Source organism: Rhipicephalus microplus, chromosome 7 (assembly GCF_043290135.1).
Source record: "Rhipicephalus microplus isolate Deutch F79 chromosome 7, USDA_Rmic, whole genome shotgun sequence".
NCBI lineage: Eukaryota > Metazoa > Arthropoda > Arachnida > Ixodida > Ixodidae > Rhipicephalus > Rhipicephalus microplus.
The window spans coordinates 26,110,047-26,137,304 of NC_134706.1; the positions used below are offsets into that span (position 1 = coordinate 26,110,047).

At 47.1% G+C, this 27,258-nt stretch overlaps 1 protein-coding gene across 3 annotated transcripts; it reads right to left on the reverse strand.

Moving 5' to 3' along the window:
• Positions 1-1,740: 1,740 nt before the first annotated feature.
• LOC119179843 (salivary peroxidase/catechol oxidase) lies at positions 1,741-26,789 on the reverse strand. Of its 3 annotated transcripts, none has more exons than XM_075868858.1 (13): positions 26,502-26,789; positions 15,243-15,490; positions 14,719-14,839; positions 13,262-13,494; positions 12,379-12,735; positions 10,894-10,995; positions 8,854-8,967; positions 8,358-8,485; positions 7,115-7,367; positions 4,844-5,192; positions 3,093-3,262; positions 2,364-2,472; positions 1,741-1,819 (listed from the first exon to the last, which is right to left on the reverse strand). In XM_075868858.1, the coding sequence occupies exons 1-13, from the start codon at positions 26,531-26,533 to the stop codon at positions 1,759-1,761; spliced, it is 2,277 nt and encodes a 758-aa protein (XP_075724973.1). In that variant the 5' UTR covers positions 26,534-26,789; the 3' UTR covers positions 1,741-1,758. The 3 variants fall into 3 exon arrangements, with proteins under 3 accessions (XP_075724973.1, XP_037286858.2, XP_075724974.1); XM_037430961.2 differs by having other exon boundaries at positions 4,844-5,171; positions 26,502-26,783; XM_075868859.1 differs by lacking the exon at positions 12,379-12,735 and having other exon boundaries at positions 26,502-26,787.
• Between the last annotated feature and the right edge of the window lie 469 nt (positions 26,790-27,258).

Genomic DNA, 27,258 nt, shown 5'->3' on the forward strand with positions numbered 1-27,258 from the left:
TGTATAGTTTGCCTCCCTGAGTATGTGTTTTGAGTGCGACATGTTCTATACCGCAGGCCCTGGCACTGGCGTAGCCTTCGAAAAAAAAAAAATTGTTTCTGCCTACGCCCCTAATCTCAGAGGTCCTAGACCAAAGCGGGCCGCTCCCACGTTGGGACTGAAGGACCTCGCCTCCCAGCCTCTTCGCGGGCCCGTACGTTGGACTGCTCATAATTACCTACTGGACTTTTAATAAAATTTTTTTTCATTCATCCATGGCATAAGGAATACACTTTTCTTTCCGGTACTTACTTCGGATGCCACAAGCTAAGGGGGGGGGGGGGGGGGTTCAATTACTCTTTGTGTCAAAGATTATATATAGACAGCTCGAAAGAGACTAACATAAGTGAAGGGAAACAGTATAACTAGGTGGGCTAGTTGGCACATCGCATTATAAAGCAACACTTCGATTGCAAATAAACGACGCAGGGCAAAGCCTGTACTCTGCGTTTACCGTCTTTGTCCTGCGTCATTTATTTGCGCTCAAAGTTTTACTTCGTAAGCGAAAGGAACACAAATGGCGGGAGCGTCTGCTACTCGTGTTACGTCTGCGTCACGCTGTTTATACCTCGCACGAGTTTGTGGAAAACTATTCCAAGGGACCACACTCCTAAAACATTCCAAGTATGACCTCGCGCCAGCCTGCCTGTATTTGTGGGCGTGTGTCATTCACATGCCAGTTCAGAACTTCCGAAGGCGGGGTGCACCCGCCTTCATTTCCTTTCCAGGCCTTGACCACACGTGCACGTCGCAGCGTGTCAGCGCGTGGCTTTTTGGCGCGGCGCCGCGCCTTCTCGGTCCATAGGGAGAGAGTAAAGTGCCAACCACTGGCACGCGTATGCTCGCGTCAAAAGCGTCAAATGCGCCTCTCGGCGTTGGCGTCGGAGGGGCATACGCGAGGAGGCGCGAGGGATCAAGCTGGGCTTAGGCGCCGAGTCTAGAAGGCACGCGTTGCCTGCATAGAGTTTCCTAATATACCCGAGAGGGAACTCTGGCGCTAGTGTCTATGGGAGCTGCAACGCATGGCGCTTCAGCGAGCATGGGCAGGATTGGTATGGTACACACAATTGTCTAATCTTCGTACTTCTGGCCTGCTTTTGGCTCCGTGTGTGTTCGTGTGACTTGAACTTGTTTTCTCGCGAAACAAAAATCGGCAAGTGTTCAGCGGTTGCGCTTCGCCACCTCGTTCTTTTAGACTTACCTTTCCTAATCTGGTCGCGAAGTTCAGAAGGGTTCGTTCTTTCCTTTCAAACAAAACCGAAACAGAGCAATGAACGGAGCCGCAAGTACGACTCGCCGCCCGCAAGCAGGAAGACTAGAAAAATGTGTGTACTACCCATCATTCCCGTGGTCGCTGAACGATCGCAGCGACAGAGTCCTCTCTAGTTCATATTAGGAAACTCTATGGCTGCCTGACCACTCGCAGCTGTTGCGCAGCACGTGGAATTCGGCACAGCGCTGCGCCAACCCCACCTAAATGAGCCTGAACTTATCTAGGTGGTGTTGTCTGCGCCCCCACGCCACAGAGAGAAGGGGCGCGCATCTTCGCGTTGACACGCTCTCTCTCTCTCTCTCTCTCTCTCTCTCTAGGGAGAGGGCACGGTACCGCGTCAGAGAGGTTGTGTGGTGAGGCCTTTAGTCTTTGCGCGTTTCGTTTGTCTGCGAATGTCCAAGATCCTTGTTAGCATTCCAGGCCGTCCGTTTAGTTGTACGAATATATTAATATTTCCAGAACGACAAATTCATCTCCGGGATTCTTATGCATGGTTGTCTTCTGTTCCTGCAACGAAATGGAGAGGAAAAAAAAACTGTTAGCACTTGATGTCTTTTTTTTAAATAAAGAAGCAAAAATATGGCTAAAAAATTAGCAATAGTATACATGACTCTAAAATGCCTAGACGGGTATTTTATATGGGCTTCAGCAGTAGTTCATCCATGTATTGTAGTTGTGTAAGCTTTTTTTTTAATGACCAATTTTTATTTGGCTCTGCTTTCATAATTCCGTTGTCAGCGCGGTTTCTCGTTCAATTTGGGAAGGAGCAAAATTACGTGTGAGTAGCGATCATAGATCATGCGAAGCCGGTGCTCTCCTAGTGAATCTGTTGGTACTACATTCGAACCTGGGTCCTGTGTGTACCTAGGGGAGAGGGGGCGGTTCACAGAATTTTCCCTCAGCCAATATATGCGTGTCTTATATATCTATAAAGTATATACTATAGCTACATGATAACGGCTCACTATATTGCTGTTCTGATTCAAAGATCTCATTTTTTTTTCTTGTTGTGTGCAACATACGGCACAAAAGGCTACGGTGAAGTGCTCACCGTCTTTGGTCGACCTGCTCCATGACTCGGGTTTGGATAGTCTCGATGTCATCTAGGTTATCGCACAGCACCCGCGCCAACGTCACCTTGCGCAGTTCACGCAGTTGATCTGCAGAAAGTGATATGAAGCATTTGTGTGAGACGACATGTCAACTCACGAGATGTGCATGGCGAGGCTTAGTGAGCGCGCACTTTTATGAGTTTAGGCCTGGCAGGCAGTGATCAATGAAAACTAAGCATGATCCTAGCAGAACTTTTTTTTTAATCGAAAGACATGGTCGAATCAAACTTCTACTAGATTGATAAGAACTGCAGAACGAGCACTTATTAAACCATAAAAAAAATGTTGTGACATTCGGCCAACCACCGCAGCCAGCCACAGTCCCTGAAAGTTCAGCCTACATCACATGCTCACCGTGATCACATGTGGCGTTTCGCGCCACAGCAAGACCACCTGCGAACATACAGCAGAAGATGATTGATATGTGAGGTTTAACGTCCCCAAAACCACCACATGATTATGAGAGACGCCGTAGTGGAGGGCTCCGGAAATTTCTACCACCTGGGTATTCTATAACGTGCACCCAAATCTGAGCACACGGGCCTTCAACACTTCCGCCTCCATCGGAAATGCAGCCGGGATTCGATCCCTAGACCTGCGGGTCGGCAGCCGAGTACCTCAGCCACCAGACCACCGCGGCGGGGCCATATAGCAGAAGATGCACGTACCACTGGTGAAGGAGGACGCGAGGCCCCCGTTCTCGTACCAGAAGCGGTCGCCCTTGCGCATGCGCACAAACTGCTCGGCGATGAGGCAGGCGAACGTGGGACCCACCACGCCGCCCAGCACGGGCTTTTCGGCGATCCCAGCCGGAAAGAGGTCCACGTCATCGATAGACCTGCATATGTTCGACGTCAGATGGCAATCCATCGGTTCACCAGCCCTATATAGAACAAATAAAAGTCGTGCTCTGAATGGTATTCATTATCACCATCATCAGCCCGACTATGCCCAGTGCAGGGGATGATGTTCAGACAATTGACAGCGAAAGAAAGCCAAGGGTAGCGTTAAAAAGAAACACGAACTGATTGTATTTGTTCTTTAAGCCAAGCTTGTTATGAGGAAGGGGTTACAGTGGTGGCCGTTGTGGAACGCGAAAAGCCCGGTGCAGAATGCAAACCTGAAAATCCCATGTGTTTTTTGTTGTTGTTGTTTTGTGCCTATTTGCAATTATTGAGGCTCTCTCAGTCATATCTCAATCACCTGGTCTTTTATCGAAGTCACTTGTCATTTGGCATTACCAGATTTATTTGCGGCCTGGTTATAAACGCACGGCTCTAATTGTTGCCTATACCAACTGAAGTGTGGCACTTTATTGAAGCACGTGTATGGATGAAGGTATTGATTCTCGGCATGGAGCAAGCAAACAATTGGGAAGATCGAAGCGTTCCGAAATGCGATAGACAGACATGAATAAAAAGATGTCCTTGAAGGATGATAATCTTCTGCAGGTATTCTTTTGAGCATAGCATTGCATGTTTAGCGCAGCCTAAGAAACACTAGGGTCCCTAGTATCCCGTATGCATGTACTTTCTAGTAAAGGAACACACCGTCTAATACTTACCTACTGATGGTGTGCTGCATGTGTGTGTAATACGTGCTTTTTGATCGAGCATGTTCACGAATAAGAAAGCGTAAACCAGTTCAATATGGCTGGACGTTCAGCAAGCGCTTAAACTATAGCGCTTGTCCTCGTTATATTCTTAGTCTGTGGTTCCCTTAGTACGTGGTTGCAGCTTGTGCACAGTGTGCCAGGCCCACGGGATAGCTTTATGCCATTGTAGAGTAGTACCTCGTCCTCTAAATTGTTAATAACTTTCACTAAACACGGAGTGTATGCCTTAATACTGGAATGTTATGAAAACTTTGTTGTTGTTGTTTGTGCGTAGTGTAAATAGCCTCAGCTGTTTAAGGAATGGAATACCAACTAGCCCACACCTTACTTAAACTATGGCCGGGTGTCTGAATCGTGTGACAGACAGCCAAACAGAAAGACCAAATTTCATCGTTCAATATTCCAAGAAACTACATCGTCTTAAAAATATCTTGGGTATATTACGCCCCAAAACCACGACCTAATTATGATAGACGCCCTAGTGGAGGGCTCCGGAAATGTTGATTATCTGGTGGTCTTTACCGTGCACCGATATATCGCACTGTAAGCGAGCGTCTACCATTTCACCTTCATCGAAATGCGATCGTTGCTGCCGGGACCAAACCCGCGACATTAAGGTCAGCTGCAGAGCATCATAACCACTGCTCCACCATGGTGGAAAAGAAAGAAAGAAAGCAGGTCAGACAAGAACAAGGCAAGATTTGCTTACTCCGGAAGTGTTCCTGAATTTTCTCGCGTTATCGTTCTCGAGCTGTTGAGGAATGTTGACTCGACTGCAATTAACAAGAGCTGCCTATTACTCACGCGTACAACTTCCCAAGCGCCTGAGACGCGGCTGGTCCCACGAACTGCTCGAGGTCCTGAAATCCGCGCACCGGCTGCAGCCCGCAGTGGCGCCGCCATGCGACGTAGGGTGGCAGTCCGTGGTCGCGACCCCTCTGCACGTTGAGCGCCATGAGGTCGAGTCCGAAGTCCTGGCCCTGCGGCTGGAACAGCCGGTTGGTCACCTCGGGACTGAGCTGCTCGTCCATGCCGGACGCCGGCTGGTTGACCAGACCCAGGACGAGACGGTCCACGGCGCCCGGTCGGAACAGGTGTGTCGGGTTGAAGAACTCCGAGTGAAGAGGGGTGTCTGCACAGGCGCAGTGCAGTGCTGAAGCGAGAAAAAAATCTGCTTCCCTTAACAGCTTCGGCCCTGGCGGTGTCAGTTGACACCACCGCACAACATTTCCTCAAGCATCTCGGAAACGTAAGAAATACTGCTCATTCTTGGGGGAATAGCTCCTCGATGATTCTCACTGAAATTGACACTAATATTGTGGCACGTTTGTGGAGGTAGCAGCCAAAAAGAACAAGTAGCGCGAGCGAAGTCTTCGGTGAAGCCGAGGCGCGTAAGGTTAGGCGGGTAAGCGCCATTTTCAGGACGTCGTACCGAAGCTCTTTCAATGAGTAATTGCCAAGCGAGACATTGATACATCATAGAAGTGTGGCAGCTTGGGCTAGTTGGTATGGCATGACTATAGTTATAGCGCGAAAATAAAACGAGGACACAAGAGACAAGAAGGAGATGAAGGACACGAGTGCTAACTTCCAACTGAGTTTATTGCGCAGAGTGCGAAAATGTAGAGAGGAGACAGTAACCATGTGACAAAAACCATGTGGCACAGAGAGCAAAACATGAGGACAAGAAAAAACAAAAACAAAAAACAAAAGCACAGATAAACGCAAAAAAAAGTCTATAAAAGCACAAAACAGAAAAGTAAAAGTCATCAATGAGAGGTGTGCCAAGTGAGACATTGGTTTCAATTTTTTACACTAATAGTTAGCAGGAAAAAACAAGCCCTTTTTCTCATTCACTAATCGCTTAATCTCGCTGACCTAATTCTATGCCATGCTAATAATCCAAAATGCTTACACTATGGCTCAATTTTTTGTTTGTGGTTTTCTGAAGTCCTAACTACGGGAAAATCATGCATGCACTAAAAATGTATCCAACCAAAATAAAAAAAAACAGGGCTGGAAGGGTTAAAGGGCAAAACAATGAATGTGATAGCATGATATGTGGGGTTTAACGTCCCAAAACCACCATATGATTATGAGAGACGCCTGAATGTGATAGCAACAAACGGGAACGTTATACGGCGTATGTCTAGCAGCTAACTGTTTCGGATCCGATCTCGCGTCCCTCAACCGCTCCAGGAACCGGAGTGGTTTACTTGCTGTCACTTTCTTAACGCGAAGTAAGCGCGAAGAGTTATGCAAGTTTATGAGCCGTGTTTTGGTGCTTTTCGAGATAGCGCGTGCCAGCGACCACGCCCTTCGAGCTACGCAGTCCCCCCCCCCCCTTCCCTCCCCTTGCGTCCATTCATGCTTTTTACGAAAGAATAGCGGGGTGTTTTCTCTGGGCTGCTTGATGAGCAATCGATGGCAGGTCTCGCAGGTGGGGTGGTGCGATCACAAGCTCCTTGCGTGCGACGGAGCACGACCGGCGACTTTCGTTCCTGCTTCAGCGGCGTTCATGGCCAGCGCTCGCGGCCATAACATACGATGCGCGGGGCGATGTTATCAATTCGAACTTTACACGGAACATGACGGCAACGTCAACGGCAACAGGGCGCATCAAGAACTAGGAGAAAATGACGGCCACATAAAGATAAACAAAGCCATAAGCACTACGTTCCGTTGTTAGTCTATCTTTGTTTGTTTGTTTGAGCCTTACAGAATATGCCACATACACTCTGGGGGTATTGGTCAAGATTTCGTAGTTTCGAATTTCGTGGATAATTTTAACGACATTGAATGATAAAGAATTAAATAATCTTCGTGTGTCCGTTTAGTCCTTGTTTACGATGCGCAATGCCATAATCTATTCAGCATCAACTCCACCCCACACCCCTGCCGGTACATATAATTGTACGAACGTTAAAGGCAAACGAGTGAAAGGGAAACATGAAATTAGGTGGGCACAATCGATTTAGAACTTTTCAGGTCTAACATCCATTGAAGTAGAAAGCGCAGAACTGGGTTGATTAACGGAACATGGGAGAGACGCAGGCAGGCAGGCAGGTAACCCACCATTGAGAAGGAGCCTGTGCCTCTTGTCATAGCGGTGAAAGGCGTGCGGCACCAGGCTGTGGCCGAAACGGAAGGCGGCTGCGGCGAACACATTCGACACGCCGGGGTCCACCGTGGTGTCGTAGCCGCGCCAGTGGCCCGACGTGGCCGGCTTGAGACCGAAGATCTGTGCCACCGACTCGCCCAGCACGGCGGGGAGGAACTCCGTCAGGGTCACGTGCTGCACCTCTGCGCCAACCACTCGCCTAGCCTCCTGGCGGATAGAGCAGAATGCATACGGATAGAGCTATGTATGGCCACCACGCTTTGCCCTCAGCAATCAAGACACGAAAAATGGAGGGATAATGTCCAGAGCATATGCATGCTTTGCTGCAAATGTCGTCGAAAAACGATAGCCTTCTGCAGGTCGTCCTGACACAAGTACTGGTCTCATTCCATGGCCACCCGTGATGCTGTTTTCGTACCATTTTTATCGTGCCAGGTGGCAACACCATATCTTCCGCAGTAGGGAGTCTTCATGTGGGTGCCCTAGTCAGCAAAGGGCTTTTTCATGCATAGTGTCGCATTTTGAGCACAGCGTAAGAAACTATTTAAATTTACGTATATGGATATCAGTACATAACCTAATACTTACGTATTGATGTTGCACCTCAGTTATGCAGATATTTGATCGATTCAACATGACCGGGCGTTCAGCAAGTGCTTAAACTTTGGTCGGGCGGCTGAATGGAGACAGACAGAGAGAGAGAGACAAAGACATACAGACTGAAATTTCAGCGTTCAACTATGCCAAGCAAGACAATTAACCTTAAAAGAACTGGGGAGGGGGAAAGCATGCAGGGATTCGTGAGAGCTCTCTCAGATGATGCTCAAGTGGTGCCGAGTATGAAACCGGGCATGTCAGGAAATGTGCCTCCCTTTCATTAACGTCGTCGGAAAGCTTTGTTGAAAGTCAGCTTATGCCCTGAAGTGACTCTTCGTCTTCCTTTTCTCCTCTTTCTCCCAAATTGCCCGATTTCAGTTCCCTACGCCATGTGGGGAAGTGTGTTCGAGCTCCGCTGACATCGTCGGCTAATTGTTGGGCTAACTGTCACCTTACTTTTTAGTGGACCGGTGGCGAGTTGCGGGGCTTATCCATTGCGGAGCGTACCAGTTCTTATAATGGACCGTAACTTACGTGACCCACTGTGACAACAGAAGGCACGCTGACTAGCCTATAGCCTCTAAGGTGCTCCGCACCCACCTGAAAGAGTCGTTCGTCATCCCAGCCAGGGTTGAGTGTGGACAGATGGCGCGCCACGCGGTTGTGCTCCCGCATCCAGATGGTGTGGAGCGCCGTCAGACCCGGTTGCTCGTTCACGCGAGAGTCACCTAGTAACCACAAATAAGCAAGCAACAGCGGTATCTACAGGGTCAACAACATCTAAGGTGAACAGCGCGGTATTCAATCCACTCAATCTGGAACGTTTGTCGTATTTCACCAGGGGAAATAAATGGCCATCTTGTGTCGTCTTATCATGGTGACTTCATAGAAAAGCGGAAAGGGGGGCGCTGCGACAAACTTTCACCTCTCTCCACTGACGGCGAATTCCGCGTATGCTTATGCACACATGTACGCCATTTACTTGCTCTTTCAGTTACTTATCTATACGTTTCCCCAATGTTTACCGAGCTCCAGTGGAGTTATATATGCAGCCTTATGTGGGAATCCCTCGAATGCGAGCACTGTGCCGACGAACCTGCCATGAAACACTTGGAGTTGCGGCCCCTCTCTTGGCACTCCAGGATCTCGGCCTCAGAACCCGGAGGCAGCAGCGGCTTGGACCACTTAGTATCCAGGGTCCGAAGCATGCCTGCGAGAGTGTCGTAAATTACGCCAGTTGTCACGCCAAAGAAGTAAGCTGCTAGCCTTACTCCGTATGACGACCTAATTTATTGCTGTGGCATTCATTGGTTCAATCTAGCTGCGAAACTGCAGCTTTATTTTTTTAAGCTCCGAGTAAGGCTGGTGTCGTAGACTGAGAAGACGGCAGGTATGCGTCACAAAAAGAGGGCGTGTGCCGAGCAACGCCTAGCATAGAATAACCATGCAAAGTAAAGGTAAGGAGGAAGGAAAGGGGTATGGGAGAGGGTAAAGCATAACATAGCCTTGTATATTATGTATTCGTACACGGGTGTGGAAAAGTAAGGGGGAGAAGGGGTGATGTGAGCTTGGCGTTACGAAAAAAAAATCACAGCATGTCCACGGAGTGATGATGAGTGGGCGAAGTTCCAGAGGTACATCGGCAAACCATCAATCCTGTACGAATCTTGCGCAATCGATCATGATGGAAAGATGGCGCGAGCTCGCACTGCAGTCGTTTTCCGAGCCCTCCACTCCACTGCCTTGTTTACGTCGCTCACAATCGAAGAACACAGCCGGCGAAACAGGAAGCGCGCCAAGAGCGAACGCATTTTAGCGCAATAGCGAACGTGGTCTCCTATCGCACGAGAGCACGCAGTGCAGTGGAGCGAGCACCGCAACACCACCTGTTGAGCGATCAGAGTACTAGCGGTGCGAGCGCCACAGCGCCATCTAGTGAGCGCTATGAGCACTAGCGGTGACTACTACAACGCGGGACTTGCTTACGCCTTAAGGAGCGTCGGGCAATACAGAAAGAGATAATGAATACAATCATATCTGGGGTTCTACGTCCCGAAGCCACAATGCGATTATGAAGAGCGCAGTAGTGGTAAAGGGCTTCGGAAATTTCGACCGTCGGGTGTACATTAACATGCGCTGGCATCGTACAGTACACTGGCCTCAAGCAATTCGCGTCCATCGAAATGCGACCGCCGCGCACGGAATCAAATCCATGACCTCGGATCTACAGCTGAGCAACGCGGCAACTGTGCAACAATGGCGGAAAAGTAAAAAAAAAAGCATCAAAGAAAGTCAATGATGTACAAATAGGCATATAGAAAGGAAGAAACATGAAAAAAAGATATATGAAGAAAGAGGAACGCAGTGTGCATTTGAAACTACGAAATACTGGCTAACCCCCAGAGTGGGTATGTACCATATTCTCTTGGGGGGGGGGGGGGAGGAGTGATTTTAAATGAAAAGAGAAAAGTGAGCCCCGTAACTGTCTCTCAGGGGGAGGACACCTCAACAGTAGCTCACGAGGGATGGGGGTAGAGAAGGGATTAAAAGGAAAGGATTCAAAGGTAAAGAGAAGGAGATGGAGGAAGGAGAGAGCGAGGCGCAGGGACAGCAAACGACGGAAGTAAGGAGAAGACAGGAAAGAGGGACACGGTTGCAGGAGTCCGAGGACGGGGCACCACAGGCGAGAGCTCTTGTCGGCGTCGGGAGATAGGGTAGGGCAAGTTCAGTAAGTCAGAGCTACGCTCTCGTCCAAGATCGGTGAAGGAGATGGCATAGGACCAGCCCAGTCGGCCAGAGCTGCACTGTCGTCGGAGACCACGAGGGCACAACCGGTCGGCACGGAATCCAGCGAGCGAGTCCCCATATTCTCTAAAGCTCAAACAAACAAACACACAAACAAACAAACAAATGAACATGCATTCACCAGGTGGTGGCACTGGCTTACGAGCATTTATATCATCTCAGGTTGGTTGTTTCGTTCCTCAACATCTTGGCGCAACCCACTCCGGGGAATAGGCCGTGAATTGGATGGCGCGACAAACTCACTTACTGAGAGAAAGGGTTGATATCACAGGCGTGAAATTCGCTTAGTTTTTTTCTGTGTTAAAAATGCGTATGATTTTTATGGACTAACCTTTCCTGAACGACCTCAGCTGGTTTGTCTCCTCGGCCGTCGAACCGTAAACCGTGGAGGCGTCTATGAACGCCGTCACTTGATTGGTGTGGTCACGTGCACCTGGGAAAAACGAGAGCACCCTTTGAGGGACTTCATTTCTTTTTTTTCTTCGTTTTTCGACAGCTAGCTACCATATCGCAAAAAGAAGGAGTACTTCGCTTATCAGCATTGAACACTGAGTGAGTAGTACGGGGGCTCCACGACTGTACATCCCAGGAAAAAAAATGCGAGCGATGTGAAATGTTTGAAAAGGCTACATCTTCGACTAGTCTCGGAACATCAAATCTAATTAAATGTTTCGTTAGATGTTGACACAAGCTTACCGAAAAGTAGCATATATTGAAGCTGATGAATCTACAAAGAACTTTAATAGTACTGTTTGAAGTGTGGAATAGTAATTGCGGTATAGACGTCAAAGGAAGTGAAGTGGACGAAATGAACTTTCCCCTGGTGGGGGCCGAACTTGCGGCCTTCAGGACATAGACGTGCGATGGATTTTCCTTCAAGGGGAGGAGGGGGTCATGTTTTGGACTGACTTCGCGCCACCCTTGTCCCCCCCCCCCCCCCCACCTGAACACGCCTAAGCTTCTGGTAATAGTGGTACTGGTAACGCCGGTCACAATGGTAATAGCCGCAGTACACCCAAAATGCTGTCTTTAGGCTCCCAACGGAGCCGTTGGAAATGATCCCGTTCGAGTTGTGCTTATGGTGGTATACCTATAGAAGCTTCTAGCAGTAGTACACGGCGCCATTATCCAAATGCAGTACTGGTACTAATAATACTAGTATTAGCCAAAATACACCCCAAATGCCATGGCTTTAAGCTTCCAACGGATCCGTGGAAGTCATCCGGTTCGACATGTGGTTACGGTGGTATGCGAATAAGCTTCGAGCAGTAGCTGACGCCGCCATGTTTCTTATGCATCATGCATAATGATGATGTCGCGCGTCGTCTCGTATCGGCATTATACGCGTCCTCGACACGTCGTTACATCAGTACGCATGAAGTTAGGGATGAAAGATTTAGGCTGGAGCACTGCGCCACATGACTGGAGCAGCTGAGAGAGCATCGTCCCAAGCAGTTTAAAGTACTGGCATGGCTCTGTGGTCGAACACCTCTGGGTTTATTTCTCACTCAGACCAAAAATTTATTGTTGTTTATTTATTTGTTTACCTATTTATCTGCATATTTCTCAAATTTCTGCACCAGGACAACGCAGATTTCTCGTTCACAATTCCCACGACGCCCTTGTCGACATCGCTATCGCAATTTCTGCAAAACAACTCCCACGTTGAAATTTCTGACCACGTCACTGCCTAAAAATAATCCATTGCTGTACAGGCCATTGCATCGTACAGGAGGGCTACACGACAGAATGATACATGGATGTGCACTGCATCGCTCACGATGTCAGCATTGACAGACGCGTCGTCATGTCGTACCCAACCTGCAGCCTCGCTTGGCGGCGGGCGCCGAGCGGCTGAACTCCATGCAGGTGGCGTCGAACTTGCGGTAGAACCGGTCCCGCCACGACACCGCGATGGCCATGCACTCCGGGTGCACGTCCTCGGGAGACATGAGAGGACGGCAGCACTTGGGCGGGAACCCCGAGCGGGACACGGAGAGCGTGGTCAGCGAGACGTCGTGGTCGACCAGCTGACCCCACTGCATCAGCATCAGGGTGACCCGCGGGTCGTCCGAGCTGCCCGTCCGGTCCCGGAGGGTGGTCAGCGTCTGGCTGACCGAGCGACCGCTGGGCAGCGGAGAGCCGCTGGTCGAGACGCGGGGTCTAGATATGCCTGCGAAGTGCGCATGATAGTGCGTGTGTAGGAAATGCGTTGCAAGGTTTGGGCAGCCCAGTAGGCCGAGGAAGCCGCCATGGGTTATCTACGCTTGGCGGAAGAACAAGTGGCATACTGGCCCATCACAATTTCGCGGGGCGCTTAATAAAGATGTTTGATTTGACCTGTTCGAATGATGATGATTAACTAGTGGCACACGCTACACTTTCCGTTTTTTTGTGTGTGCTGTAGAGGTATACCCACGCCTGATTCTCTTCCCCATATTGGACGAGTACGAAAGAAACGGCAGCATTGCGACTGGTGCAAAGTGCAGGTATGTATATGGTAAGTGCTGGTGCGACTTGCGGCTGTGTGCGGGCGTCTTTAGAGCACAGATGTCGACGCCCATGGCTATGACCACTGAGTCCACGTGGTCAATTGGTTCTATTCGTACTCTACACAGGCCTCACTGACCGCATAACATACAAAGAAACGCTCCTGGTAACTACAGAAGAACTGCGTAAACAACGGTGAGAGGACGTACCGTCGGCGTACCTGGCGGGCAGCAGCCTCACAAGCGTCGAGAAGGTGGCGCCCCACGACGGTCGGTCGAAGTTGTTGCAGGTGCCGTCGGGGGTGCGATAGTGCAGCGTCTTTCGCGGGCACACCACGTCCTCCTCGTCGATCAGCTCCTTGGGGCAGATGCGGCCCAGAGCCGTGTCTCTGACGTCGACACACTTGACGGCACCGTGGACGTCGTCCGGCGCAAGTTTTAACCTATAGACGAAAGTCAAGCGGGGGCCCCAGATTGGAATCGATGATAACGATGCTACAAGCAGCGTAAGCTTAAATATGAATAATCTCGCTGATACATTCACGCGTGTTACATTTACCCGGTTATTATGCCTCTGAAACGCTAGTGCCACTTATTTCACAAGGGGTCATATAGCATTTGTTTCCCGTCTATGTATACGTTTCCCTGCCCACTCGTCTACACTTCTAAACGTCAGCGCTCGAAGAGACCCTCGCCGCGTGGCACCATCTTTACTTACCATCTTTACTAGAAGCAGCTTGCTGGGCTGGGCTGGGTTGATTTGGGTGATGTTTGATTAGGTTGTGTTAATTACTGCTGACTTGCGATTGTGTTGCGTCGTTACAGAAATTTCTAAAATAGCGACGAGCTTGATTCTAAACTGCCGACTAACTGTCAGTTGGGGAGGTGATTTGATTGATATGTGGGGTTTAAAGTCCCAAAACCACCATATGATTATGAGAGACGCCGCAGTGGAGGGCTCCGGAAATTTCGACCACCTGGGGTTCTTTAACGTGCACCCAAATCTGAGCACATGGTCAGTTAGGGAGGTGTATAGCGCTGAATACAGAATACACAGCTTTGTAGTGGTTGGCAGTCTTTGCTCCGTCCGACAGCCACCAATCAAACGCACGCTGTGGAGTTCACCATATCTGGTACTCGCGAGGGCTGGTGAGGGGAAAAAAAGAAGACTATAGGCGAATACGTCCCCCATTTACAATGGCTATTTTTGAGACATCTCCTCTGAGGGCACATATGAGCAGTGGTAGCTACCCGACCTTTTTCTTGAGCATCAACGTCATGACTTCAACCATGCCTCAAGTTCGTGCTGTCAGCAAAACTTAAATATTCATGGCGCTGTTTAATTTTTAAATATACTTTCTTGGCAACCAAGGAAGGAAAATAAGAAGAACAGCAGGGAGGTTAACCAGCCTATAGGCAGCCGGTTTGCTAACCTGCGCATGATAGGGGGAGGGGAGAGATGAAAGTTAGCAACCAAAGTCAGTTATGCAATTAGCGTGGTTGGATGAAGGGTATGGAATGCAAACACCTACTAAAAGACGACTAAAACTCTCGTACCATACATAGATGATATACTTATACACAGTCTAGCAGCCGTGCATTGTGTACCGGAGTTTAAATGGTCTTTTTTTTATTTTGGCTTAACGTAGCTGGGTGCTGCGGATTACCTGCGAGCGATGTATTCTGTGGCAAATTGAGAGGCGTAGGCCACGGTCTCGTACTCTCGAGCCTCAGGACGTCGTCTCAGTCTGGGCCAGGTGACGTTCTCGTACTTGGACTTCTGGAAGCCTGTTGAGTGCACATGTATAAGCAGTTCTTCCAGTCACCGGGTTTACACATGCAATGAGACGAAATATTTTTTTTCATTTGTTTCTCTATGCAACGAGATCCCTGAAATACTGAATACAGACTACAGCAATACTTTTTTTTTGTATTCCTGGCGATGGCGTTGCTTGGTCGTCGTGGGTCGTTTCCGTGGGCATAATCGCCTTATCACAAGTCATAAGGGATATGCTCGCTCAGGCACTCAGTCTTACTGGCTGACCAACCGACCGACCAACCGACCAACCGACTAACTAACTAACTAACTAACTAACTAACTAACTAACTAACTAACTAACTAACTAACTAACTAACTAACTAACTAACTAACTCACTCACTCACTCATACATGTAGTCCAGATTCTCTCACCATGTTTTTGCAGGTACTTCACGCTCTCCCTCACTCCCTGGTGAAGCGCTGGCAGAAGCAGGGTGACATTGATGACTAGATCACCGGATGACTGCAGCGACGGTCCGTACATCTTCGGTCGGCGGCCAGTGACAGGCTCGCATGATCCAAAGTCGCTCCTGGTAGGAGGACTCGGTATTTCCACGTTCCACAGCACCGGAGACGACGTGGACAGCGCCAGGGCGCACAGCGAGGCCATCCACAGTTCCCTGGAAGCATCGAAGAGGGATAGAAAATGTTAACGGACGCATTCGGCCCTATTACAGTCGCGGTTACGCAGTGAAAGTTCCAAGGTGCAAGTATCAAACAAAAAAGACAAAAAAGAGATTATACTGCCTTTGTAAAGGAAAAAAAAAGACCGTTACGCTGGAGGAGCGAGAACGGAACGACAACACCAGACTGTCGGTAACCATTTTTTTTTTCATGCAGAAAGACAAAATTCTAGACTAATACCCGTGACACATGGGCAAAAGTAAAGTACTTTGAAGTAAACCCCCTTTGTCACCTAAAAGGACCATTTGCAGAAAGGAGTGGCGCTGATGACACACGGCACCGGACTACTGCTTTTGGGCGGTGCCTCTGAAGAACGCTGCAGAAAAAACGGCGCTGTTTGTGGAAGCAGCAAAATTGGAAATATTAAAAAGAATCTGCGCATGTACATCACATTCAGCGACGCCGGAGCATAAAACCGTTTTTTTTTATTGTCTGCACAGTAAAAATGTTTACACCCAAAATGGTGTAAAAAGGGTGCTTTTACGAGAAAGCACCCTTTGCAACACCCTTTAACACCCATAAATGGCCGATTGAAAAAAAAGCACCCATTTGTTTGGGTGCTTGCCTCGATAACACCCTAAAATAGGCTCTAAGGGTGCTTTTGTGCCGAGAAGGGTGTAGGTGACGATTCATCAGATGGAATATGCAGCATAAGAAGAACACATTATTATAATATTTGGGATTTTACGTCTCGAAAACCTCGATATGATTATGAGGGTCGTCGTAGTGGAAAGCTCTAGAGATTTTGACCATTTGGTGTTCTTTAATGGGCGCTGATATCGCACAGTGCACAGACTTCTACCTTTTCACCTCCATCTGAATTCGACTGCCACGGCCGGCATCGAACCCGCGACCTTCGGATTGGCGGCCGAGCAGCGTAGCTAATGCACGAATATGTGGACCTTGCGTTAAATGACGGCCTAGACTTCGAATGTGTGAAGGTGCTCTCCGAATACAGCAGAATGCCAGCAGAAGCAAATCGCGTTTCATCTATAATGGCAATTAACTGCAATCCACGTTACGAAAGCTCACCTTAGCGTTGGTTATAAGCTACATGTTTGCTGTGGATTAGATACAGGAACATAATGTTCGCCCGAGTATGGGTGTGTGTGCGTGAGCCTGCGCATGTGTTCGCGTGTAAGCGCGATTGTGTGTACACCCGTGCATGTGTGCGTGCGCGTGTATGTGCTTGTGTTAAGCGTGCCTGTGCACATGTGTACGCCCATGCATGCGTGCGTTTACGGTCGCGTGTGTGTGTTGCCGTATGTGTGTATACGTGTATGTGTGTGCGCCTGTGAATAAGTATGCGTGTGTACCAGCCCGTGCGCCCTCAAATTTATTGTGTGTGTGCGGGGGGGGGGGGGCACTGCTTCTTAGTGTTTAAGGTCCCACACCTGTTCAGACTGGGAGTCTATATGGGAGGTGGCTTGAGAAATGGCGGTGGTCAACGCACTGTACACGGACTATTCAGTACATGGAAAACAGCTGCACATTTTCGTACCTCATCATTGCTTACGAACTTGCTGTGGTAGCTGATTAGGTCCGCTGAGGCGCTTCTACGCTCGAAAACGTGGGTTATGACCAATTCACACGGAAAGCTGTCACTGCACTTATGCACAACCATCGTTTATATTAACAACGTTTAACAAGAACGTGCCCTACCTTTGCTACAGGTGCTTAGCTAGCTCATTGGGCAACCATAAGGAATTATGTGCTGATCATGTGGTCAGCAAAAAGTTTGTTATAACAACCTCGGCCCGTTTCGTGGTGCGTGACAAGCCTTCTAAACATCCGCGACTGTGGATTAATTTGTTCCAGCTTCGACTACGCATTCAGTGTTTGCGGCACCATACGCGGAATTGCCAGACACAGACAATGCGAAAAGAAATTCCTCTGGAAAAAGGTGTAGCGATGCTCTCCCGCTAATGCCACCGAGGACGAAATAATTATTGTTTCTGGCCATTCCATGGTGCACTTTGTTTTCCGCAAGTTTTGCTTAACTATTTTTCGCCCGCTGCAATCGCATTCCGTCAAAATACTCAAAGAACCCGAGGCTGGTAAATAACCTGCGTCGCTGTGCGACTGCCTGGAAGGAGAGTTGCCGTTTACAAGGAGTCGATCCGCGTCGAACGGCCGTCCGCCGTATACGCCTCAGCGTTTGCCTTTCGGCGCCGTCCTGGCGGGTTTCCCGCTCCCCCCTCCCCCCCCCCCCCCCACTAACCCCGGCCAGCGTTGCTCCCACAACGGCGGCGTAGATAAGCGAATAGTTGCGTCACCGAACACCTGCATCGACAGCTGCGGCGCCGCCGCCAGACTGCCTCCTCTTTCTCTCTCTCAACGTTTCTCTCTCTGTCTCATCGTCTTTCAAATGCGTTGCGTTGGTCTGGGGTCTTGGTCGCTGTGTGTGTTCTAGCGAACAGGCGCACATTCAATGGTGGTCACGCATGACACCGTGTTCGAAGTGACGCTCGGATTAAGGAATATTCATGGAGTGGCGGACACGGACAACGTGGGCCTGTTAACGGTGAGTGTACTGTTTTCGTAGGTAGTAATCATACAGCGCTAGCTGGGCGCCTGCAGCAGTTCTGCCGAAGTAGGCTGCCAGCCATACAACAGCATGCGTTCGCGGGCCTGTTGCAGATGCCCGATTAAACGTGTGACTTAACGAGTTCACACTGCTATGCGCGATGTTGTGTAAGTGCCTGCATCACTCATACAGTGAGTGATGTGATCACTTAACAAGGGCGGGATTAGTTGCTGATCGCACATTGTCTCTACACTGCACAAAGTGATTGATATTGTTTTAAGATGTGTTTTAAGCTACATCGTAATAACATTTCTATTAATACTCAAATGTGCAACGTGCTTCTGTAGGTGTAAGCGTAAAAAAAGAAAGAAAAAGAAAAAATTATGTACAGAGGCGCACTGTACGAAATGGATTTTTTTTTTTTTTGCTTAAAGACAGTAAAGTTGGAAGTGCTGATATGCCGCGATGCTCCCAGCACGTGCGCCTCGGTCTTTTAAGCTATTTAGGACAAGTGTCACCGGCAACAGGGAAAGATCTAGCAGACTTCCAAAGGCGCGTTGTTGTGGCCATCGCCGTGCGTTGTTTTCCCTCGTTTCTGTTTGGTGTTTTCGTGCTTTGTCTTCATCTGCGATAACGTTCGGCGTTATAACAGAATCGAGAGAGTATACGTGGCTGTAGGAGCAATGTGCGGTAAATCTAGCATAAGCCATGGCTGCTGCAACATATACGGCGTCCGCGCGCGTTGGTGTCGTTCGAGCGCTCCTACTTGCTTGATTGTGTTTAACTGGGTATTTAGGCACGGGTTACGTTTGTAAATCCCGTGGTCAATAATCGCTAATAGCGTGCCCCTGATTGCTATCAGAGGATGGGCTTGGTTGTCGAAATATGCCATACGCTTTTTCTCAAAGCAAGGTTTGAAAATTTTTTTTTAAAGAAATACTTTCATACGTGCTAGGCAGTGCCTATTGCAGGCCCGCAACCCTTTAAAAACTGGACGAGCTATCACATCTTTTATCAAATTACAATGAATTAAGATGATTGAATTATAGATGACGAATTTCCGTGCTAGATTAGGTGCACAAAACACATGTTCGCAGCCCTACGTCTAGAAAGCAGGCAAATAGGAAGCACAGCGTCAAATTTGGATTAGATTCCATTGACAGAGCGTCTTGTGAGGGTAGAAAGAACGAGAAAATTGTTCATTTTTGATGCCCTTATAGAGGCAGTTAGAATTGCACTGATTGGTGATTTGTAACAATTCCTCAGATTGTTAGAGGCGTGATTAAAGTCAGTAAATCTTTTACTTTTTTTTTGCAGACCTCTTCGCTAGTGCCACGCCCAAGATCATTTGTTCTCATGTAAAAGAGAAAGCAGAGATGTCTTCACTGTTTGTACATGAAGAGGTAAGTTTCTTGTGCGTTTTGATTATAGCTACATGTTCTGAACCTTGTACTTTAAGAACTGTTTTTCACACTGGCTCACTACCCTAGAAGGAATTTGATTCTTAAGTGAGTTCAGGCTTTCGTAAGTGCCATTTTTGAGCTGTAGTCTTACGCTTCACCTCATTTCGGGAATTTGCTGTATGCTGGAAAACTCTTATCTTTATCATACGAAATTATTGGAATGTATGGGTTGTACGCTTCGAGTTCAGTGTAATGCCAATTACACGCCATTTCGAAGGATACACACTACGCATTCTTTATATATGGTGCTGCCAGAACAGCACGAACATCCTTTTATGAGAAGTCATATTTGCTCTTATTACAGGATGAGAGGGTGCCGCTGACGTCCTGCGTAGTCTACCCTGGCCCCAGCCTAGAGCAAGCCTACTTCCTGAACCTCCACATGGATAACCGAAAAATTTTCCGTGTCAGTAATGACGAAGAAGGAGTGACAGCACTGATGAGTTGATTTTTTTTATTTTGAACATTGTCTACGGCCGCAAGGCCTTTAACAACCACCGTGATTGAGGGGCTTTTTCTCGGCGTGAGTTTGGAGTTTATCAAAGAAGTTGTTCAGGCAGTACGACGCTGAAAATTTTAGTGTCACAATGCCTGAACAACTTTTTCTAGTGTGGTCATGGTAGATGAACAAATATTGTTATTTGTGTAAGTTATTTTGCTTAAATATAGCTGGACCATTCCATGCCAAACGTCCCAGCCACTTTGGCAACCATCTGAATTGTATTTGAAAAAAAAAATGTGCTGACTTACTGCGTTGAAAACAGTGAACTGCTAGAATATTTCAGCGAGAAAAAAAGTTTTGTTCTTGTGGCTGGCTTATAACTTCCTGGCATAATGCCGTCTGTGTGCTGTTTGTGGAAAATTTCGTTTTAAAGCTACCGCTTATTGTTTCTAAAGCAAATTCGGTCTACCTGTTAAGTAAATGTGCTTCTGTAAGGTATTTGAAGCTCAATAATAATAGTGCAATTTTTTTGCCACATTCGCTTCCAAGAATAATGCCAAAATGTGTTATGTTTGCATTTTTTATTGCAATATTGCACTTTGTATGAATATCTGAGCAGTGAATACTTACTCCACAGAAGGTATATTTTGAGTGAAAAATATCTTTGTACCTCTCAAGCTGCTGAAATATACGAGAAAATATCACGAATTTCACAAAATCGTGATTTTTGTCCGTATTGAGATGCAATTTGCTCCATGTTGTGGTACGATGAAAACTCATCATTATACTTAAACTGTAAGAAAATGAAATCCTTTCTGTAATAAAAATCTTATCGCAAAAAGGACAGGAAAGAGCGCTGTCAACTGAAATTTATTGAAGGTGCTACGAGCGTTTTTATACTGAGCACAAGACCAGGGCTCATCTGCAACAACACATGTGTGACCATGACAAAATAATTTTAACCGAGAAAAGAATACTCTTTTTCGGAAAAGATATGTGAAGGTGTACTGATGCATTGATCATTGGCCTTCCTGATAAAGAGTTCTAAAATCTCTCATTTTTCTGCTTGCTTTTTTTTGTTCAAAAACCGTGTTTTATGAAACCTAGGACTACACTTACATTCTTTACGGTGTCCGACCATGAGACTACTATATCCCTTCTTAACATTTAAAGCATGCTGTCTTGCTTGATCATTGAAGCATTGCCCAGTTTGTCCTATGTTTACTTTTCCACGTGTTAGCGGTATCTCATACACATTAGATTGGCATTCAGTAAACCTATTCTAGTGACGAATGACGCAAGATTGACTATTCCTGTTGCTGTAACTACATGCACTTTTGAAAGCTTGCAAGGGGTGGAAAACAACAATGTCATATCTGCTGGCTCTTTTCCTAAAATTGTGAGACACCTTATGTACGTAGTACCCTGTGACATGCAAAGGTGATTGGTCATTCTCTTTTTCTTTTGGTCCTGTTTCCTTTAACTTTACTTTCTGCAGGAGGGTTTCGCAAACAAGTGTGATGATGCTGTTGGGGTATTGGCTGGTGCTATCAGCCCAGGAGTGCTAAGAATGTTCTGCCTTTTGATAGTGGGCATTCAAAATTAGTAGAAAGAGGAATTGATACCACATGTATTCGGCCACCCTTCAGAAGTCATGTTAGCACAAAGGTGAGGTCAGGCTTAAAAACCAGATTAAAAGACTAAAAGATGCTGGGTATCCCAACAGAATCATCACACCCGTTTGCAAAACCCTCCTGCTGAAAGTAAAGTTAAAGAAGACAGGACCAACAAAAAACAATGACCAAAACCTTTGCATGTTATACCACATCACGTGTCTCACAATTAAAAAAATAGCCAGCAGATATGATATTAGCGTGTTGTTTTCCACCCCTTGCAAGCTTTCAAAAGTGTGTGTACTAAACAGCAACAGTAGTCAATCTTGCCCCATTCGACACGAGAATAGGTTTACTTAATGCCAATTTAACGTTTGTAGAAGTATTTTTTATCAGGTAAACCAATGATCAGTGCATCACTACACGTTCACTTATCCTTTCCGAGAGGGAGTATTCTTTTCACAGTTAAGATTATTTTTGTAGTGCTCACACGAGTCGTCCTGCATGGACACGGTTCTTGTACTCCGTATAAAAGCGCTCGTAGCACATTCACTAAATTCAGTTGACAGTCGGCGCTCTTCCTAAAGTTGTCGCGCTGTGACTAGCGCACAACCACGATGAACCAACTCTCCCAAATTAAGCTCTTGTTACGTAACACGTAGACCGAGTTTCGTATGGAAAGAAGGAGCGGTGCTTTTAGAATAAAATTTTTAACATACAACACCTAGACGGCATTCCAGGAAGTTCAGAAGGCAGCCACGTGACCAAATATTTTTCCTCTCATAAATATTCCGGAAGTTCACTATTTTCAATGCAGCACGAGTTTTTCGAATACATTTGAGATGGTTGCCAAAATGGCTGGGACATTTGGCATAAAGTGACCCAGCTGTGTCATTAGCCATAATTATGCATTACCTCTTTTGTTTTTTGTGTGTCCTGACTCAGTTTTGTGTTCGTTTTTAGCTTATTGTGTTTCTGATCATTGTATTGGTTTATTAGGTATTCGCTAAAGTTATATGTGCGAAAACCCGTACATGTTTGCATGTACATCATTTCTCATAACCAATTGTTATACATCCAGGAATACAAAGCTTAAACCACTGTGATTGTATACATTTGAAAACACTATCCATATATATTTTTGTGTGCATCACTTCTTGGGAACGATTGTGTAGATGAAGGCGTATATAGTGAAATCATGGTGATTGTATATATTTGAAAGAATCATAAGTATATATTTGCCTGTATTTCATTCTATTAACCGATTGTGTACATGAAGGAGTATTAAACTGGAAACCACTGGGATTGTAGATACTTGAAAGAATTATAGGGATATATTAGCATGTATTTCATTTGTAGTCTCTATGTACTTGAAGCAGTATACTAAACTGAAACCAGTGTAATTGTATGTTGCAAAGAATTGTCAATAAAGTGAAACTGAAAAAAATATAATAAACATTTGAGGTGTTGCATGTGTAGTGTACGTATACGTGAACGTATATCTGGTGAAAAAGTTGTGTGGCAGAATAAAAGTTTGTTTTATTTGCCTATTAAATAAACGCAATATGCAAGGGCAGCAAGGCTTCATTTTTTGTAACGCGCATTATGCATATACTTTGAAGTATATATAGATCCGTTCATACACGATAGTACGCGTTTATATTTTTGCCCAGACGCAATGAATGGAGCTCGACAGGTGGTGCACCATTGATAATCAGGACCACTTTCTTCAAGTAGTGTGTAATCAGTGCATGCTGATATCTATTAGTGCAGTCTAAAAGAATACTGGCACCCCTGCCATGGCGGGCGCTCAACACCCTTGTGCACCCTTCTCGCACCCTCCTCAGAGGGTGCTAAAAAAGTGATGGACATCGAAGGCACCCTTCCTTAAGGGTGTTTTTATAACACCCTACAGTTTTTTCACATGTAAACCCTATTCTAAGGGTGCATGGTAAAGCACCCTTTTTGGAAGGTGCTGAAATAACACCCTTAGGGTGTCGTCCACGGGACAAGCTCATTTACACCCTTCTGGGTGTAAAAATTTTTACTGTGTGGTGGCTTATAATGCGCATACCTGTAATTTTCTTTCGATTTTTTGCGTTTTTAGCAGCAACTTAAGTTCGTCTGGCAACTATGAACAGTCGGTGTTTTGCTGTTTTTGTTTTTTGTCGTGCTTTTTACATGGCTGCGTCCAGCTGAGTCAGTGACGGCGTGCCGCGTTTCATCGTGGTCCTGCGATGTCTCAGCGCAGAGACAGAGATAAAGCAACAGTTGAGGTGGGCCTGACTCTTGTCGCCCTCGGCTCCATCGAAGATGAGCTAAACGCTGCGAAGGCAAGAGTGATGAGCCTCAAACAAAGACTCGTCATGAACAGCTTCATTTTGACTGCTTCCGCACTGTCCCCCCGAGCCATCAACCGCGAAAGTTGGGCCTATGTGCGCAACGAACGCTGTTTCGAAGACACATTGCCGTTATTGGGCGACAACCACTTTAAGCAGTGTTTTCGAGTGAGCCCAGCCACCTTCCGTTTGAGCCGACTCCATTGTTACAAGATACTACGTCGCCGACCCAGCAACTGCCGCTGGGTCGGCTACAAGGCAAAGAAGAATGGCTTAGTGAAAGCTGAGGACACACCCCCGAAAGACAGAGATGAGTTCCAGTGGCTCAACCGACAGCCACATGAGCAGGATAAACTGATGATGACACAAATAATACCTAGCAAGGCTTTTTGGTACGTCAGCCAGGGCCTGCACTTGCGACGCCCGGAGAGGAAGAATGCCTACAAGGCAAACTCCTATCTTACGCATATGAAACAACTCATGAGTTCCGTCAAGAAGAGCTTCTCTGAGGAGAGCAGTGGAGTCAGCGATGAAACGTGACACCAGCAAAGAGTATACCGTGGGTACAACGCGTACCCACATTGTAACGCAGTTTTGAAGTGTACTTCATCGGACGTAACTCTGCTAGTCACTCCGGCCAATCGTGTACTTTTTCTCGCAATATTTCAATAATTCTTCAACAACTCACAAATCAGACAAAGCGCTCTTGAGACACCCTGCTTGGTGCGTGTTACTTTTAATTTAGAATGCTGCACAAGAGTTCGATTGTTTAATTACAGGCCCCAGAGGTACCGTATTATTATTAATCTGGAAGGTGAAGCCATGCCTGGGGTGCGTGTGAAAGATTCCTTCCTCTTTAGGGCGAAAAAAAAAATGCAGCATATCGACGGAGTGAATGATGGAGAGTGGGGCGAAGAATTCGTCCGTCCATTCGTTCTTGCTTCCGTCCGTCCATGCGTACATCAGCCCGTCCGTGCGTGCGTCTGTTCGTGCGTCCGTCCCTGCGTTCGTCCATGCAGCCGCCCCTGCGTCCGTTCATGCGTCCATCCTTGCATCTGTCTATGTGTCCGTTTGTCCATCTGTTCAACACTCCAAGTACCACCATCTCGCATCTTTTCATCATATATTCCCCATATAGAAGCACCGCCATCCAGCGGACATTCCAAGGACTAAACGAGAGGTGGCACACGCACACTTTCTTACGGCTTGCGCTTCGGGTCCACTTCCCACCTTTAACCACCACGAGTTCATGGTATATACTAGTTCACTGTATTCATGGCACTGCGGCCGAACGCTCGCTAAACCTTTCGAAAACCAAGGAGGTTACGCCCAGCGAGTATGACGTAGCAAACATTTTCAGTCAGATAGTGCTCTATTGTACATGCCAATGGCTGCTAATGGGAAATGAGAGGCGTAGAATTCGGCTTTTACTTTCTTACGGATTGCGCTTCGTATCTACTTCCCATTTTTAACCACCTCGAGTTCATTCATGGTATATTCAAGTTCACTGTATTCATGGCACTGCGGCTCAACGCTCGCTAAACCTTTGTAAAGCTAAGGAGGTTACACCCAGCGAGTATAACTTAGCAACCCTTTCTAGTCAGATAGTGCTCAATGTACATGCCAATGGCTGCTAATGGTGATCGCAGCGTGCGCGTTAACTAAAAGCCAAATGCTCCTGTCTCTCATTCCCCATTAGCAGCCATTGACGTGTACATTGAGCACTATTTTTTATTGTTGAACAACGCACAGAAGAAGTCTCTCACCGGCACCACCAAAACAAGCGCTTTCTTCAGAGACATTTCAGCGCACATAAGCATCTTTACACGCGGATGCATTCAAGCCACTGGACTTGATTTTTTTTTTTGGTCGCTCGCCAGTGACGTCACTTAGCGCGATAAAACTACGCGAAACGTTTATACAAAGAACCGTTTTGGTCCACTTCGGAGACGCCGTCGACTTCTGCTACGACGCCAGCAGACGACGTATCCGCGGTGCAGCAATGTCGGCGCGTGCGTCGTCTGCTACGCAAGAGAGAAGTCGTCACTACTACCGAATCCCATTAGATCCGCGCGCTTCGCCACCGCGCTCATGTACGATTCGCTGATATACGCGAATGAGAAGTTAAAAGCAAAATTAAGCACAACCAGCATTTCCTTTAGAACCATCTATAAAAATCTGTAACACTGTAAACACGTTTGGCCAAACTAAAACACGGACCCTGCGTGCTGGCACCATAGTGCACGCTCATCACTTCCTCCAATCTCGTGTCGCCAGACCCACGCCCCCCCTCAGGCGCAGCTAGTTTTCGGTTCTTTCCTGATCATCTATTTTTTTTTGTTTTTTTCCCGCCTTCAATACACAGCGTGTTTCCACACAGTTCGATCACCCATCGATGCGAAACCAATTGACGAAAAGAATTCGCTTTTATGGAAACGTTACTCACATGACGCGGATACATATTTCTCGTATAGGCGTGGCGTGTCGTTAAACGTGTAATTCACAACGAGTTCGAACTCAGACGCCGACAGTACAATTCGAAAAGAAGCGCGGACGGACTCACCTGAGCGTCGCGTTGCTGTTACCTTGGCCCATGCTTTTGTTTATGCTGCAAGGACGGCACTTCTGAGTACTCCACACCTCCGCGTGTTCGTCCGCACTGCTTTGCACATCTCGCCGTGTTTCAGCAAACAGCGGCCAGCGAAGGACGTTCTTTCGCGTCTTCGCTACCTTCCGAAAGTCGAGAGGTTGCCGTTCGTCGCCACTCCGCCATCGTTTGTCCTTCTCTCTCGTTTGATATGACACCCTTTCACCAGCTGCTCGTCGCTGTTTACGCACATCAAAACGCAATGTTGAAGAAACAAAATGTTTTCAAAAGACGAACCAAATTTCAGACTGATTTTGGCAACAAGCAATGTTAGCGCCATCTACTGTTTTTAAATGTAACTATTTACGCTTATAATTGTTGCAAGATTATGTGGTAATGTAAGTGTTGTATCACAAACAAGGGCGCTAAAGTAAGTCAGTGTAAATAAAGATATGACCATCAGACATGTAAGTTGCAAAGCTTCAGTGAAAAGCTAAAACGTTCTAAAAACGTGAACCAACTTGCCGCTGCCAAATTTGGAACTTTCTAATTTTTGCGCCATCTTTCGACAATAAAGTCAGTTAGATTTACCAAAAATTTATTACAGAATAAGTTTTGGAAGTTTTTCATTGAAGAACAGATGGCGCGAAGAAGTTTGGCAGGGTGTGAGAGAGTGGTGTATTTTCAACTGAGGTTTTATTACGCGCGCTGTTTTGTTTTGCGCCGCGCCGCT

Bases quoted from the DNA above. Each gene is read 5' to 3' on its own strand.
- LOC119179843 (XM_075868858.1), bottom strand. From the start codon at position 26,533: ATGGGCCAAGGTAACAGCAACGCGACGCTCAG. The intron at 15,491-26,501 runs GTGAGTCCGTCC...CGATGCTTCCAG, and splicing joins AACAGCAACGCGACGCTCAG to GGAACTGTGGATGGCCTCGC. The intron at 1,820-2,363 runs GTGAGCACTTCA...ATTTCGTTGCAG, and splicing joins GAGCAGGTCGACCAAAGACG to GAACAGAAGACAACCATGCA.